This window comes from Echinops telfairi, unplaced genomic scaffold, assembly GCF_000313985.2.
Source record: "Echinops telfairi isolate 266 unplaced genomic scaffold, ASM31398v2 ScPeMD7_12;HRSCAF=54, whole genome shotgun sequence".
Taxonomy (NCBI): domain Eukaryota; kingdom Metazoa; phylum Chordata; class Mammalia; order Afrosoricida; family Tenrecidae; genus Echinops; species Echinops telfairi.
Window position 1 is genome coordinate 10,536,337 of NW_022103909.1, and position 14,963 is coordinate 10,551,299.

The 14,963-nt window shown below is 40.6% G+C and overlaps 1 protein-coding gene across 1 annotated transcript in view; it reads right to left on the reverse strand.

Moving 5' to 3' along the window:
* Nucleotides 1–6,951, reverse strand: part of TMEM117 (transmembrane protein 117) — a 656,162-nt gene extending 649,211 nt beyond the window's left edge. The window contains exon 1 of the mRNA XM_004711523.2: nt 6,663–6,951. Within this exon, the coding sequence (XP_004711580.1) occupies nt 6,663–6,939 (277 nt within the window). The 5' untranslated portion in view covers nt 6,940–6,951. The remainder of the gene's footprint in view (nt 1–6,662) is intronic.
* Between the last annotated feature and the right edge of the window lie 8,012 nt (nt 6,952–14,963).

Sequence of the window (14,963 nt, forward strand, 5' to 3'; positions counted from 1 at the left end):
TAATAAATACAGGAAAGAAGAAAATGTTCTAAAATTTATTGGGATGATTACACAAATTCCTTTGAATATGTTTAAACTACCAAACTATATGAAATATGAATTATATATCAATAAACTTTGACTGACATTCTCAGTAAATATTGTTGTAAGTTTTCCCTGACAATCAACTCCATTGTTTTGTGAGGCAGCTAGATTTAGGGACAGGGGGTTGTCCCTGCCATGTCTGCGAAGGCCCCCATAGAGGAGGTTGGGAAGGAATCAGGCAACCATAAGACACATATAAAGATCCCAAACTGAGCATGCTCATACTCAAGCCCCAAGCCAGGTGGGAGGTACACCTGGGCGGTCCAAACTAGGCCCAGGCTCATGATATCACCAAGCCAATGGGGTCAACCAATACTATCAACCACGCCTCCCCAGCAAGAGGCTTGAAATACCCTTGTGTGGAGGAAGGCCCCTCTCTCTTACCCTGCTCCTGGTCAGGCAGGTAAAGGGGGAGGGTCTCCCTTCCCCATGGGCACACATGCACCCCCTGGGGCCTACTCTGGGCCCACATGCTCTTAGCCTCCAGGGTTTTGGGGCTTCTAGCCTCCCAGGATCCCCCCCAAGATCCGCACACATGGGAGCTTTTTGCCATGTGGTTGTTCAGGTCCAGACTGTAAAACCTGACACTTGTCCTGTCCTTCATAAAAGCCCACTTCGATTACAAAATGGGCTTCGGTATGAATTCTTTTATCATGTGAAACCAAGAACCGAGGTATTACCAACTCCAGAAACCTAACAGTTTGTGTAAATAGTGTCTAGCCATGAAATGATTTATCCTGTACAATGTGAATAATACAGGTATTGTAATAGGTGGTTAGGTTTCTTTGGCCCAATACCCCTCTTTCAACACTGTTTTAAAGATTAGTACCCGGGGCTAATCAATGACAGAATTAATAGAATATCTTTATGCTCCAGGGAGATAATCAATAAGACTCTACCATAAATTAACAAGGAGGTCTCTAAAGAAAGCCAAAGGCAAATTAAAAAAAAAAAAAGACAGAGATCCAGGAATGAGCTTGGGGTTCACACGGAATCCCCGCTCCAAGTTAAGAACAATTACATCATGACCCTGCTCAATACTCACTCTCAGGAAGGGAAAACAGAAAATATGGGCACTATAGCAAAGCGTGGTGAAGAAACTAGATGGTGCCTGGCTATCCGATAAAATAGCATCTGGGGTTATTTTAAAGGCTCTTTTCCAAACACGCAGCCATCTAAGCGAGATGGCAACTAAGTCCACACTGAAGAAGCGCTCCATCATCCGTCAGTGACCGACTGGAATCCATATACCCTGAAGTCGAAGGAGGCACCAGAATCAGAGCCTAAATGGGAGGATCCCGTTCACAGAAGACTATGGATGACAAGACTATGGATGACAGTGGGAGCCCGAGATACATTCGTGAGCTCCACACAGGAAATGACCTTCCAGTGATGCCCCTCTATCCATAATGCAGGGATGGGAATAAAATGGTTACGAAACCAAAAACACTGGAGAGATGACACTAGGAGATCAAAATGACAAAGACAGAGATCCAGGTTTTCACTTGAACAGTTAAAACTTTGTTGGTTGATTCTTCCCATACATGTTGGGCCTGATAGGATTTTCAATACCTTAAGTGTTTTTGTCATTGGAGGTAACCCTCTTGAATTTTTGCTATATGTGTTCCTGTTTTTTGGTGTATGACACCCAAGACTGATGAACCTATAAGACAGCATATAGAAAAAGGGTTCCTGGGGAGTCGAGTGGGGAAGGGTAAAGGGAAGATGATATCAAGGTATTCAAGAAGAAAGCGAATGTTTTAAAATTGATTATGGTAGCAATTGTACAATACTGTTTGATGTGATGGAACTGTGGAATTATAATGATACCTATATAACCTCCCAATGAGAAGGTTTGGGGGAAAAAAATAAAAACTGACGCGTAAAAAATTTGGAGCCAGCATACCATTGCTCCGTAACTCCTGCTCATCTCTAATACAATCCTCATGTGCGACTCACCTCAACAAGGATGAGAATTAAAAACCTAAGGATTTCTTTCCAAATGGACCAATTCTGAGTGGACTTGTGCTCCTCATTTATATTCTATATTTAGGAAATCTAGGGTTAGCAACCTGTTGTAACTCATAAAAATTTTGTGGCAATATGTAGGAAAATTGACTTGCTTAAGTTGTTCCAACCTTACAGTGACGAGAAAGATAATTTAAAATAAATTTAATCATGTGTCACTGATAATATGTCCTTTACAAATGCATGAGTCACCATTCTTCTGAGGAACAATTCCTACGACAAAGTATAGATCATGAAAGAGTCCATGCAGCTAACTAGTCAGGCAATTGTTAATATTTATGTCCCATCAAAAGTAAAATCAATAACGTATGGCTTAGATTAAGGAGTTGCACTTGGTGGCACACTGGGTTACAAATTGGGCTGCTGAGGACAAGGACATGCCATCCATTGCACAGAAGAAAGATGGGGCTTTTTACTCCGTGTACAGCAGGAGCCTTGGGAACCCACGGGGGCAGTTCTATCCTGTCTTTCGGCATCACTGTGAGTCAGGACTGATTCGATGGCCAGCAATGTGTCCATGACTCAGATTAGAACAGGTGTTCACAGTCAGTCACCTTCCTCACAAATCCTCACAGTTGGCAATCCTGCCCTTTGGAGTCAACTACGAAGAGAATTTTCATTAAAAAAAAAAAAGTAAGGAAAGACAAGCGATTGAAATGAAAGTGGTAATGAACAGAGTAGGGGCATTCCACTTAATGTTGACCTTTGGAATTCTATAAACAGATGGAAGAAAAAAGATTAAACGACTCAGTTGATCTTACAAAATGCTTCTGAAAATTTTGTAAAGCATTCCAATATTTCTATAACAAAAAGCCTGTGCTAGCAGTAAAGAATCCCCTCCCTGCGTACAAACATCATCCTCAGTTCCAGCTACCACAACCTGTACCAACAAATACTTTGAGGCTTAAATGTTACCTTAAAGCATAAATTCTATGCAGAACGCTAGTTATTTGGGAACAAGGGTAGAGGCATTTGTTAGTAGGTCAAGAGAACACTGGTGGTCAAGAGACTCTGGGATCTTTTCTATAATGTGGAACAGGTTCAGCAAAGTCGAACAGAAGATTTGGGAATGAGACGTGTTGCTGCGCATTTGTGTCTCCGGTTCTGACTGACCGGAAAAGGAGCATTAAGTGAAACATGCCATGCTTTGAAAGAACAGCTCCAAAGCAACCCAGACGTTTTTTTCCCCAAGGTCATTGCTGGCGACTACACATGGTGCTATTCTTACAACCCCAAGAGCAAACACCAATCAGCCATTGGAAGATGCCATTGTCACCCCACCCCAATGAAGCTCATCAAGTGAAATCAAAAATCAAGATGATGCTCATTTGGTTTTGTAATGTGAGGGGGATAGTGCATTTGGAGTTCGTTCCACCAGGTCAGACTGTTAATCAAGCTTTCCATTTAGAGGTTCTGAAAAGATTGCATAACAGTGTGTGACAAAAAAGGCCTGATTTGTGGCAGATGGGGGATTGGTTTTGCCACCACGACAATGCACCTGCTCACGCAGCCATCTCAGTGTGCCGGTTTTTGGCAAAAAACAGCATGCCTCTCTTTCCCTACGCACTTAACTCACCTGACCTCACTTGTGAGATCTATTTTTATTTTTGCAAATGCAGAAGGACAATGATTTGAGGACATAGATGAGGTGAAGAAAAAAATGAGGAAGATGCTGTCAGCCATCCGAACAGATGAGTTTGAAACGTGTTTCCAAGATGGAATCACAGATTTGACAAATGTATTAAGTGTAACGGAGAGTACTTTGAAAGTGGTAAGGTTGTTTTGTTAAAAAAAAAAAAAAAGTATATACATAGCTTTGAAACAAAGTTACATTTCTGGGGGGTACCCCTTCATATATACACATATACATGGGTTCAAATGATTGTGAGGATAGCACAGATCAGGCAATATTTCACTCTGTTGCACACAGGGTCTCTATAAGTCAGAATTCATTCTATGGCATCTAATAATAACAACATGCATATGAACACACACACATACAATAATAGAAAACAGACTTATTACACATGTACGCACCAGAAACAGATGGCAATAGTTTGAGAAATATTCACTCTCAAAATTACTGCCATCAAGTCTATGCTGACTCCCAGTGACCCTAAAGGACAGGGTAGAACTGTCCCTGTGACCTTCTGACACTGTAAGTGTTAATTTCTCCCACAGACCGGCTGGTGGTTTCAAACATTGCAGCAAAATATGTAGCCACTACCCCGGTAGGGCTTCTTGAGCAGCATTAGAGATAGAGAATAATCTATAGGCAATATAATCACTGTGGTTAAAGTACTTTGTTGCCAACCAAAGGTCGGTGGTTCAAATGCAGCCCACAGGAGAATGATATGGCAGTCTGAGTCCATAAAGATTTCCAGCCTTGGATACTCTAGGGAAATTCTACTCTCCTGTAAGGCTGCTACAAGTCAGAATCAACTTATTAGCACTGGGTCTGGTTTCATTTTTTAAGTAATACTCGATATACAATGGGGCTTCAAGCAGTTCATGAAAATCATGAAATTTTTACACAAAGTACATAAATAGATGAGTATGTATCTGTTTATCCTTTAAACAATTTCTACTTCTAACCTCATGTCTGTCTTACAAATACCTTCACTAAATTACCTGTGCTTTAAAATGACTACATTCACGGCTCTATTATTATGTTCTCTTCCTAATTGGATCAGATGTGCTATTTAGGACTATTTACTCTCTCTCCCTCTTTTTCGCTGTTGGAAACTGAACCGAACTCACTGCCATCGAATCAATGCTGACTCACAGCAGCCCCCTATGGGTTTCTGAGACGGTAACTGTTTACGGGAGTAGAAAGCCCCTGCTTTCTCCCAAGAAGCTGCTGGTGGTGTCTAAGTGCCAACCTCAGCCAAAGGAGAAACCATTATACTGCCATTATACTGTTTGAAGGGGCAGCAGAAAAGAGGAAGACCCTCAACAAGATGGCTTGACACAGGGGTCTCAGCGAGAGGCATGAATGTGCTGGAGGCGGGCACAAGACCAGGCAGGGTTTCGTTCGGTTGTACACAGCACTGCTGCAAATTGAGAGTGAATTGGCGACATCTAAAGACAACTCTTCACTTTCCCCATAATACTCATCACCTATTCGTAGATGAAAGTTATAGCTACATTTAGGTATTGAATGTCTTTTCCTGTAGGATAGATACACTTTTAGCTTAGGAGGACTTGTCTATGATTTACTGGCTAGAATAGTGCTGGACATGTAATAAGTGGTCAGTGAATATTTGTTGAATGAATGGCATTCACCATCCTTCTGGTCAAACCCAATTAGGCCAGAATTGAGAATTACACAAAAACGATGTCTACTTCAGTCCCTTCCCTTCCTTAGGAATTCAACCCTGGTATCAAGAGAATCAAGCCAGTCTCTCTGGGCAGATCATCAGTGTGCAAGGAGAATGAAGCAGGTATGCAAAAAGGAGTCAAGAGGGAGGGCACCCTGAGGGAATCCAAGCCCTATTCCAAATAATCAAAGACCTGTGATGAATGCTATCCTTGATCTCACGAAATGTCCCAGTATCCTTCCACAATAAAAACCTGTGAAATCCAGAACCTAGGTAACATGGAAGCCCATGAGAAAAGGAAAGGGAAACATTGTCTACGAAGAGAGGGTAACAGCAACATAGGAAGGCCGCACCCGGAGAGCAGTGGCCAATCTGCAGGACCTGGAAGAACAAGGCACGCTCTCGAGTGCCAGCTCGCACTGGTTCCGTGGTTAGTAAGTCACCTTTTTAATATAAGTTAATTTGGTCTTGGTGTCTGTTGCTTACTACCAAGAGATTTCCTACTGATGATGCTGTTCTAAGGCTGAATAGGCTCAAAATTAACAGTCTAAAGGCAATGTTCAAAGAGGCGAAATTACAGGCAAAAGTTAGGATTCCACTTTTAATCCCTTACACAAATAATATGTGTATGGGTAATGCTTAGCATCCTTTATTGAAGAAGTAGTGTACTATGGAGTCATCCTCGTGATTTCAGAACTCTTTATTACACCATACCTAGGTACTGACTTGGGAATCCTGATGGCTGCTACCACAAGGTCAGCAGTTTGAGTCCATAAGCAGCTCCACGGGAGAAAGATGAGGGCGTCTGTTCCCATAAAGATTTCTAGCCTCAAAACCCTAGAGAGCCATCTACTGTGTCCTATGGGGCTTCTAAAAGTCAGAGCAGACTTGATAGAAAGAGGTGTGAGTTTGACGGTATATACTACTTATGGGAAGAGAGCTATTTTATTGCCTTCTCTAAATAATACACATTCATTTAATGCTAAAGCCTTTTTATATAATTAAGTTTGGTTCTAATTTTATCTTGTACTAATTTTCCTTAAGCAGTAGGAAAACTACACCATTAAACAGAATAATTAAAGAACCTAGTTAGAACAGTGCCGAACAAATTAAGGCTGGAGGATAAAATAAAATGCATCCAGTAGTAGCATTAGAAATGACAACATTTTCTCTGGGAGAACGGAAACCAAACAATTAGCCATGTTCTATTTCATGGGTAATGGTACTTACCAAACAAACTCTGATGGAACAGGAATTTGCCAGCTATTAGTCCTATGAGAATGGCAAGTAGCCATAGAAGCACTTTCAGAAGCCTCCAGCCAACTCCTCTAGGGTATTTATTTGTTACAAATGAAAAACAGTTTCCAACAACAAGGACATTGGCTTCTGTTTGGCTATGAGAAACTGGGTCCTCCGCAAATATTAGGAAGTTAAAGAAGATCACCAAGTAAGCCACAATTAGGCGTGACCAGGGATGCTGGAAATAATAACGGAAGTCTCTATCCATCCTTCGAGCTTCAGTGCCGCAGTTTACCTGTACAAGAAAGATACAGGTTGTCAGAAGAAGGATACAAATTGACCTCTCTCTGCCCATGGTCAAATTTATAACAGCTCAAGACAAACCCTTCGGAAAAGATGGCAGTTATTTATCATGGAGACTCATGTGTGACAGAGTTCCGGAGTTTTCTTGACTATAACCTTGATGCAAACAGACCACCAGATCTTTCTTACACAGATCCATACGGTAGATTAGAAACAACAGCCTTTTAGTTTATTTTTAAATCATTTTATTGAGGGCTCTTAAAGCTCTTAAAACATTCCATACATCATACTTGAACATATGTTGCCATCATCATTTTCTAAACATTTACTTTCTATTTGAGTCCTTGGTAACAGCTCCTCTTTTTTCCCTCCCTCCCCACCCCTCCCACCCTTGTGACCACTTGATAAATTATAAATTATTGTTGTTTTCATATCTTACATCAAGTGTTGTCTCTGTTCACCCATGTTTCTGTTGTTCATCTCCCTGGGCAGAAGGTGGCAGGGGCGTGGGGGGGGGGGTTTGTCGGAAGGGGTAAGTATTGTGCAATCCTTATCCTCGGTTCCCCCTTCCTCCCCTCCTCTCTCATCTCCCCCCTATCCTCCTGGTATCACTACTCCCATTTCTGTTCAGGGGGGAGGGGGAGGGGGTTCTGACCTGGATTCTCCATGTCGTGAGCTCTTACCTGTACCACTGTACATGCTCCGGTCTAGCCAGAACTGAAAGGCAGGACTGGGGTCATGATGGTGGGGCGTGAGGAAGCCTCAAAGAACCCTGTGTGTTTCATTGGTGCTATACTGCACCCTAGCTGACTCAACCCTTCCTTGTCACCCTTCTGTGAGGGGATGTCCTTTTCTCTCCAGATGAGTATGGGGTCTGTGCTCCGACACCCCTCGTTCTCAACAATGTTTTGTTTGTTGTTTGGGGTCTTCTAACACCAGCTTTTTAGCTGGTAGTCTAGCACATGGAGTTTGTGCCGCCCAAGACCACCACAGATCCGAATCAAAAGAAATGAGTTTAGATTTGCTTCCTCTTTATGGCTGAAATTTAGGGAAACTGAATCACTCCTCCCTCATTATATGATCATCCTTCTGATCTTCTGAGGATTTAATAAACAAAAGAATAGGAGAGCAGAAGACAAAGGACCTCAAAAGTAGGAAGCCCAGTCCAAAATTGGGATCATGACTCGAAGAGGGGTCAGAGTCCTCTCAGGAAAGGTGGGGAGGGAGGGAAAAAGAGGAGCTGATACCAAGCGCTCAAGTAGAAAGAAAATTTGGAAATAATGATGGTAACATATGTACAAATGTGCTTGATACAACTCATCTATGAATTGTTAGGAGCTGTATGAGCCCCCAATAAAATGATTTATTTTAAAAAATTAATTATACAAACAAAACAAGAGTCCTCCCAAGAGAAAACTCAGAGCATTATTTCAACACCATGTGCCTCCTCTTTGATACGATCATTTATCTCTTATACCCTAACCACAGACATTTAAAAATGAAAACTGTGTGCTGGCTTTAAAATAATCAAAGCTCTAACCAAATCTGTCTCTTCAGACTTAAGATCGCTTAATAATGTGGTGGTTAGACTTTCAGATCTCTGTGTATTTACAAGTGCATGTACGCATATGAGTCATAGAAATGTTCGCATCTAGTTATTGAATCATTTCAACACAGATACATGATAGGAAATAGCTGAGTCTGTGGCAGTGGAGTTGCAGCCCGAAAGCATCTGTGTGCAGGGTGTGAGGACAGAAGGGGAAGAGCAGGCCAGGACCCGCACAGGCTTCCTCTCAAAGACCGAGTCGAATTTTTGCCTGGATGACGCAGAGGATTCTCACGTCCGGTGGTGGGGAAGTATGCGCAATGTGACAGAGGCTTGGTAGTAAAACATGCAGAGCACACCCACAGCAGTGGGGCTCACCTGGATTTGCACTAGAATCACTGAAGAAGATTTCTCTCGTTGTTTAACTTTGTATTGTGTATTAAGTGGGGGTTTAAAATTCAGATCAATAGTTTTTGTATTCAACAATCTGACAATTTAAACAACTACACCGTTAACTTGCTGTGCCCTCCCCACCCCCTCATGTAGAATATCATCTGCTCTTCCCGTCAGAGAACATCTGGCTACCCTCCAGTTACTGCTTCCCCTTCCTCCTCCTCGCCCCCCACCCCTGGGAGCCATCAGTCTGCCGCTTTGCGTCTGAGCAAGCTTTACCTTGTTTTTCTTCTTTTATAACAATGGTTTCATATAATATTTGTCCATTTGTGATTGACTAACCTCATTTCCCATAATGTCCTCCAAATCTAAGCATGCCAGGTGGGATTTTGCAGTCTCATCACTGTTCTTTAGTGTCATGTAGCATCCAATGTTTCATAGACCAACATTTATTTACCCACTTATCCCCTGACGGGAATGGAGGATGTTTCATTTTCTTGCTCTCTGCACAGTGCTGCAATGAGCATAGGTGCGCATCTACCTGTTCATGCCACGGCACTCATTTATTTAGGGGAGACACAAGTAGAGAGGCTGCTGGGTCATAAGGTATTTCTACTCCCAGTTTGAGCAGGCACCACACCACTTTGCACAATGGTGATATAGTTTCACAGTTCCACCAGCAGTGTATTCCAATCTCTCAGCACTGGTTATATTCTGGTTTTGTTTTTGCTTTTTGAACTTTGCTATCAGTGGCAATGTGAGGTAATAACTCATTATTTTGATTTGAATCTCTTGAAGGGCTAGTGACAGCATTTCTTCATGTTTGTCAGCTGCCTTCATATGTTTCTTGGCAAAAACACACTCTCAAATACAACAAAACACAAGAAGAAAAAGAGGACCGAGATCTCCTTAAAATAAGACAGTTGTGTGCATTTTAAAAAAAGTAAAAAGAGAACCAATAGACTGAATATAAATTTGGCAGAATTAGTCAGGCCAGGGACTAATCTCCAAAATCTATCGAAAGCTGCAACACCTCAACAATAAAAAGATGAACGATGCAGTTTTTTAAACGGGCAGAGAATGGTGAACAAACAGTTCAGCACTTCGGCTTGTCCCTATTTTTTCACTGATGATCTTTAACGTTACATCTCCATCTGGATACATCGTGAGTTGGTTTTTGTGTATGGTGTGAGGCATGGTTCCTATTTCGTTCTTCTGTAAATGGAAAAGAAACTATCTTTTCCCATGTAATGTATTTTGGCCCTTGTCAAAAATTAGTGTCAACAGGTGGATGAATTTATTTCTGGGATCTATATTCCATTCTTTTGAGTGATGTCTCTATTGCTATCAGAGTCTCAGGCTGCTTTCATTACCTTAGCTGTGTGGTAGGTTTTGAGGTGAGGAAGTGAGAGGCACCCAACCTCGTCCTTTTTTTGAAGTGTTGTGCTTATGTTGGGTCCCCTTCTTTTCAAAATAAAGTTGGTGATTAGTTTTTCCACCTCTTTAAAGATGATGGATCTGGAATGCATTACATTTATAGATTAGCTTGGGTACCATTGACATTTTCACAATGTTAAACCTTCCTATCCTTGAATAAGGAACATTTTTTCAATTTACATAGGCTCTACAGGTTTCGTGTAGTAGTGTTCTATAGGGGTTTTTTTGGTACAAGTTTTTTGTTTCTCTAGTTGCGTTTATTCCTAAATAGACAATATTTTCTGTAGTTACTGTAAGTGATCCTATTTTCCTGCTTTTCCTTTTCAGAGATCTCTTCATTTGTATTCAGGAATCAGACTGATTCTTGTGTGTTGATCTTGCATTTGCCACATTTTCTAACTTTCAATTATTTGCAAAATGTTTTGTTGAGACACTGGGGTTTTCTGCATATAAAATCATATCAGCTGAAGACAGAGTTTTAGTTCTTCTCTGCCAACTGGGAGCCTTTGGTTTCTCTTTTGGGTCTAATAATTCTAGCTAAGATTTCCAGCACATACTAAATATGAGCGGTGATAAAAGGCATCTGTCTAGCTTTGGTGTGCAAGGAGAACGCTTTCACTTTCTCCCCATTCAAAGAGATATCGGACATTGGTTTGTGTATGTGACATTTACTGTGTTGAGAAAGTTCCCTTGTTTTCCTATTTTGGTTAGAATTTTTACTAGGAATGGGGGTTGAATTTTGTCCAATTCTTTTTCTGTATCAATTGATATTACCATATAGTTTTTTTATTTTGTTTTATTTGTATCGCGAATTGTATTGATAGTTTTTCTAATGCTGAACTATCCTTGCATACCAGGCATGAATCCCACATGATCCGGATGTGTTATTTCTTTGCTATTTTGTTGAACGTTATTGGCCAGGATTTTGTCCAAAAGTTTAGCATATATGTCCATAAAGAATAGGGGTCTGCAATTTTCTGTTCTCATTATGTCTTTGCCTGGTGCTAGTATCAGGGTAAGCTGGCTCCATAAAATGAGCTCAGTGGTTTCCTGTCCTTTTCTATATTCTGAAATAGTGTGTGGAATGTGTATCAATTCCTCTCTGAATGTTAAAATTTCCCAGTGAAGCCACTGGTCCTGGTTTTTTGGTTGGGAGTTTTTAATGACCTTTTTTTTTTGTTCTGGGTCTGATGGCGTTTTCTACATCACTCTGGTAATTTAGGTTGGTAGTTTCTTTCTAAAACTATGTCCCTTTGAGTTAGGTTTTCAAGTACCTTGTAGTATAGTCCCTCATAGTGATGTGTTATTATGATTTTATGTCAGTTAGTTCTGTTATTATGTTGTCTTAACATCTCTTATTCATAATATTTGCTCCTTCATATGTTAAATTTGCCAGTGGTGTGTCGATTTGGTTAGTTCTTTCATTGAAAAAAAAAACTTCAAGTATTAATGATATTTTTCCAATTATTTTCTGTTTTCTAAACTATTTATTTCTGCTCTAATCTATTATTTCTTTCTCTCTTTTTCCCCCCAGTTAACTAGAGGCTCCTTTTGCTGCCCTTATTCTAATTGATAAAGATGTAGGGTGAATGAGTCAATTTGGGTTCTAGCTTTCTCTTTGATGTTTGTTTACTGCTATAAATTGCCCTCCAAGTACTGCTTTTACTGTACCCCCAAAACTTAGGATGATGTATTTTCATTCCTATTGGTTTCAATCATCTTAAAATTTCCATTCCTTATTTCTTCAATTTCCCAGTAGTTTTTAAAGAGTGTTGTTCAAATTCCATGTGTTTGATTATCTTTCCTTGTGATTTCTAGTTTTATAGTGTTGTCATCTGAGAAAATAGGTTGTAATATCTAGATCTTTTAAAATGTAGTGAGGCTTGCTTTGGGGCCTAATACGTGGTCTGTTCTAAAGAATATCCCACGTGAGCTGGAAAAGAATGTGTGCTGAGCTGTCCTGGATGGGTTGTTCTGCTTATGTTTAAGAGGTTAAGTTCACTGTATTATTAAATTCTTTTTTCTATTTGAGGAGTTTTTTTCCAGTGGTTATTTGTTCCTTGAGAGTACTGACATTTCCTACCATTATTGTAGTATTATCTATTAACCTCAACTGTAAAAGTTTGACTGACACATATTGAGTGTCTTTCATTGGGTACATCTTGTGGTTATGTCTTCTTGTTCGATTGTTTCTCTAATCAGTATGTACTGCCCATCTTTGTCTCTCCTGATGGATTTTTGTCTGGAAGTCTTATCAAAAATTAACATTGCCAATCCTGATTTTTCCCCCCATAGCATACTATGGTTTCTTCCATCCTTTGGCTTGAGGCCTGGTTTTGTCTTTTTGTGTAAAGTGTGTTTCTTGTAAGCAGCATATTGATGGATACTGTTTTTCACTCATTCTGTTACTTTCTGCCTTTTGACTGGTGCATTTAATACGTTTACATTCAGTGTCCTTATTGACAGGTATGAATTTATTGGTGTTACTTCTGTGTGTGTGTGTGTGATGTTATTGATTTCTTTGTTCTTTTGTAATTTTCTTTGCTGAGCTCATTTTGTGTGTTTTCTTATTTTTTTCTTTGCTGATAGTTTATCATTTAGTTGCTCTTTATGCTTGTTCTTTTTTTTTAGGTTTTCCCATTTTCTTTGCAATGACATCGGTAATTATTATTTCTTCCGAAATTAAAGACAACCTGTTCTCCTTTGTGAACTACCTGACTTCCTCTCCATTAGAATGTTTTTTATCTACACAATTCTATTCAGTATTAGTTGTTTTCATTTTAGAAAACTATCTCCAGCTTCTTATCTCTAAGTGGGTAATTTTGTTTTCAGTTATTTTCTTTAAGTGGTTTGATGTCTGAGTGGTGCTGTCTCGTAGCTTAATCTCACTTTGATGACTGTCGCTGTTGAGTCTCTGTCCAAAGAAGTTCCCTTAGTAAATTTGCTCTTCTTTTTGCAAGTTTCTTTAATTTCTGGAAATGCCCTGACAGCTCCCTGATATTTGAGGGATAATTTTGCTAAATATGCCTTTAAGAGTTTTATATATGTTATCCCATTGTCTTCTTGCTTGCCTAGTTTCTGTTGAAATTTTTAAGCTTATCTTTATTAGCTCCTATTTTAGACACCTTTTATTTTTCCCAGGGCTGCTCTTAGGATTCTTTCCTTGTCTTTCATATTAGAAAGTTTGACTATGATAAGTCATGACTATGGTTTATTAGGGTCTATATTAGGAGCTATACCCTTTGGGCTTCTTTCAACTTCTGGACTGGTTATTTTCTTCTGTTTTATGTGTGGGGGAAGTTTTCTTCAAGCAATTTCTGGACTGTTTTCTCTGTGGATTTGTTTGCTTCTGCCTTCTCTGGAATGCCAATGATGCATAAATTATTCCTCTTGATAGAAAACAAAACTCACTGCCATCGAGTTGATACTGAATTACAGTGGCGCAAAAGGGCTCATGGGCGTCCGAGTCTGTAACTGTTGATGGGAGTAGAAAGCCCCGTCTTTTTCCCATGAAGCAATGGTGCCTTTGAACCGCTGCTCCCCTCTCCACCTTCAGAGTGTACTGCCCCAAGGTATGGAAGGAAGGGTGCAAACATCCTCCCAGTGGACTAGATTGAATCCCAGATATCTTTCCATTCCCTCAACTGCTGTGGGGAGCAAGAGGCTGGTCCACCTCTCTCACAGTCAAGTGTTCCAGGAACTGCTATATGCTGTGGGAGGGGCTGCTTGGACAGTGGTTGTTGGCAAGTTAATCATTTACTGCTCTTCTTGATCTCTTTAAGTGATTCCACCTTCAAATTTCTCTGTTGGTATTTAGCTCACTTATTTTTCATTCCATATAGATTCAGGTATTCAGCTTTTTGCTCTGTATCTCTTTTCTCTGTATCTCTGTCGAAGAGGATCTTGTGGGCAGTGGTTCTCAACCTTCCTATGCTGCGACCCTTTAATACAATTCCTCATGTTGTGGTGACCCCCTAACCATAACATTATTTTTGTTGCTACATCATAACTGTAATTTTGCTACTGTTATGAATCGGGCGACCCCTGTGAAAGGGTCGTTCGACCCCCACAGGGGTCTTGACCCACAGATTGAGAACCATTGGCATAACGCATCATCTTTTACCAGAAATCTAGAGATTTCTTAAAATGCACATGGTCAGGCTTCACCTCCCAAGTCTTCCTCTATAGGTTTGCAGTGGTCCCTGAGGATAGGTATTTTGTTCTTTCGATGAGCTAAGAAAAGAACTATTGGCTTAGACTCTTGCATGCTGCACCTGGACCACATGGCTGCAGCCTCACAGTAATACATCGGTTTCTTTGAAGGTTGATAGGGAATATGGTTCTTTCCTGTGGAGGACACGTTTGTTATTAGGCTCCCTCAGTGGGTGCCTATTGGGTCATAATTTGAAAAACAAGTGGGCATAATCCTCCCCTGCTCCTGCTTCCTCCTCTCTCCTCTGTGGGAGCCAGCCTGCCTGTAAGGAAAATGCAGTGTACCCTTCATGTGGAGCAGCCTGCCCAGGACCACCAGTCTGTGACCAGGAGGTTAAGCCTATTTCTGTGGTTCAGTTCTGATGCACTCATTTAACTCTCAAACTATGCAATACCTCTCT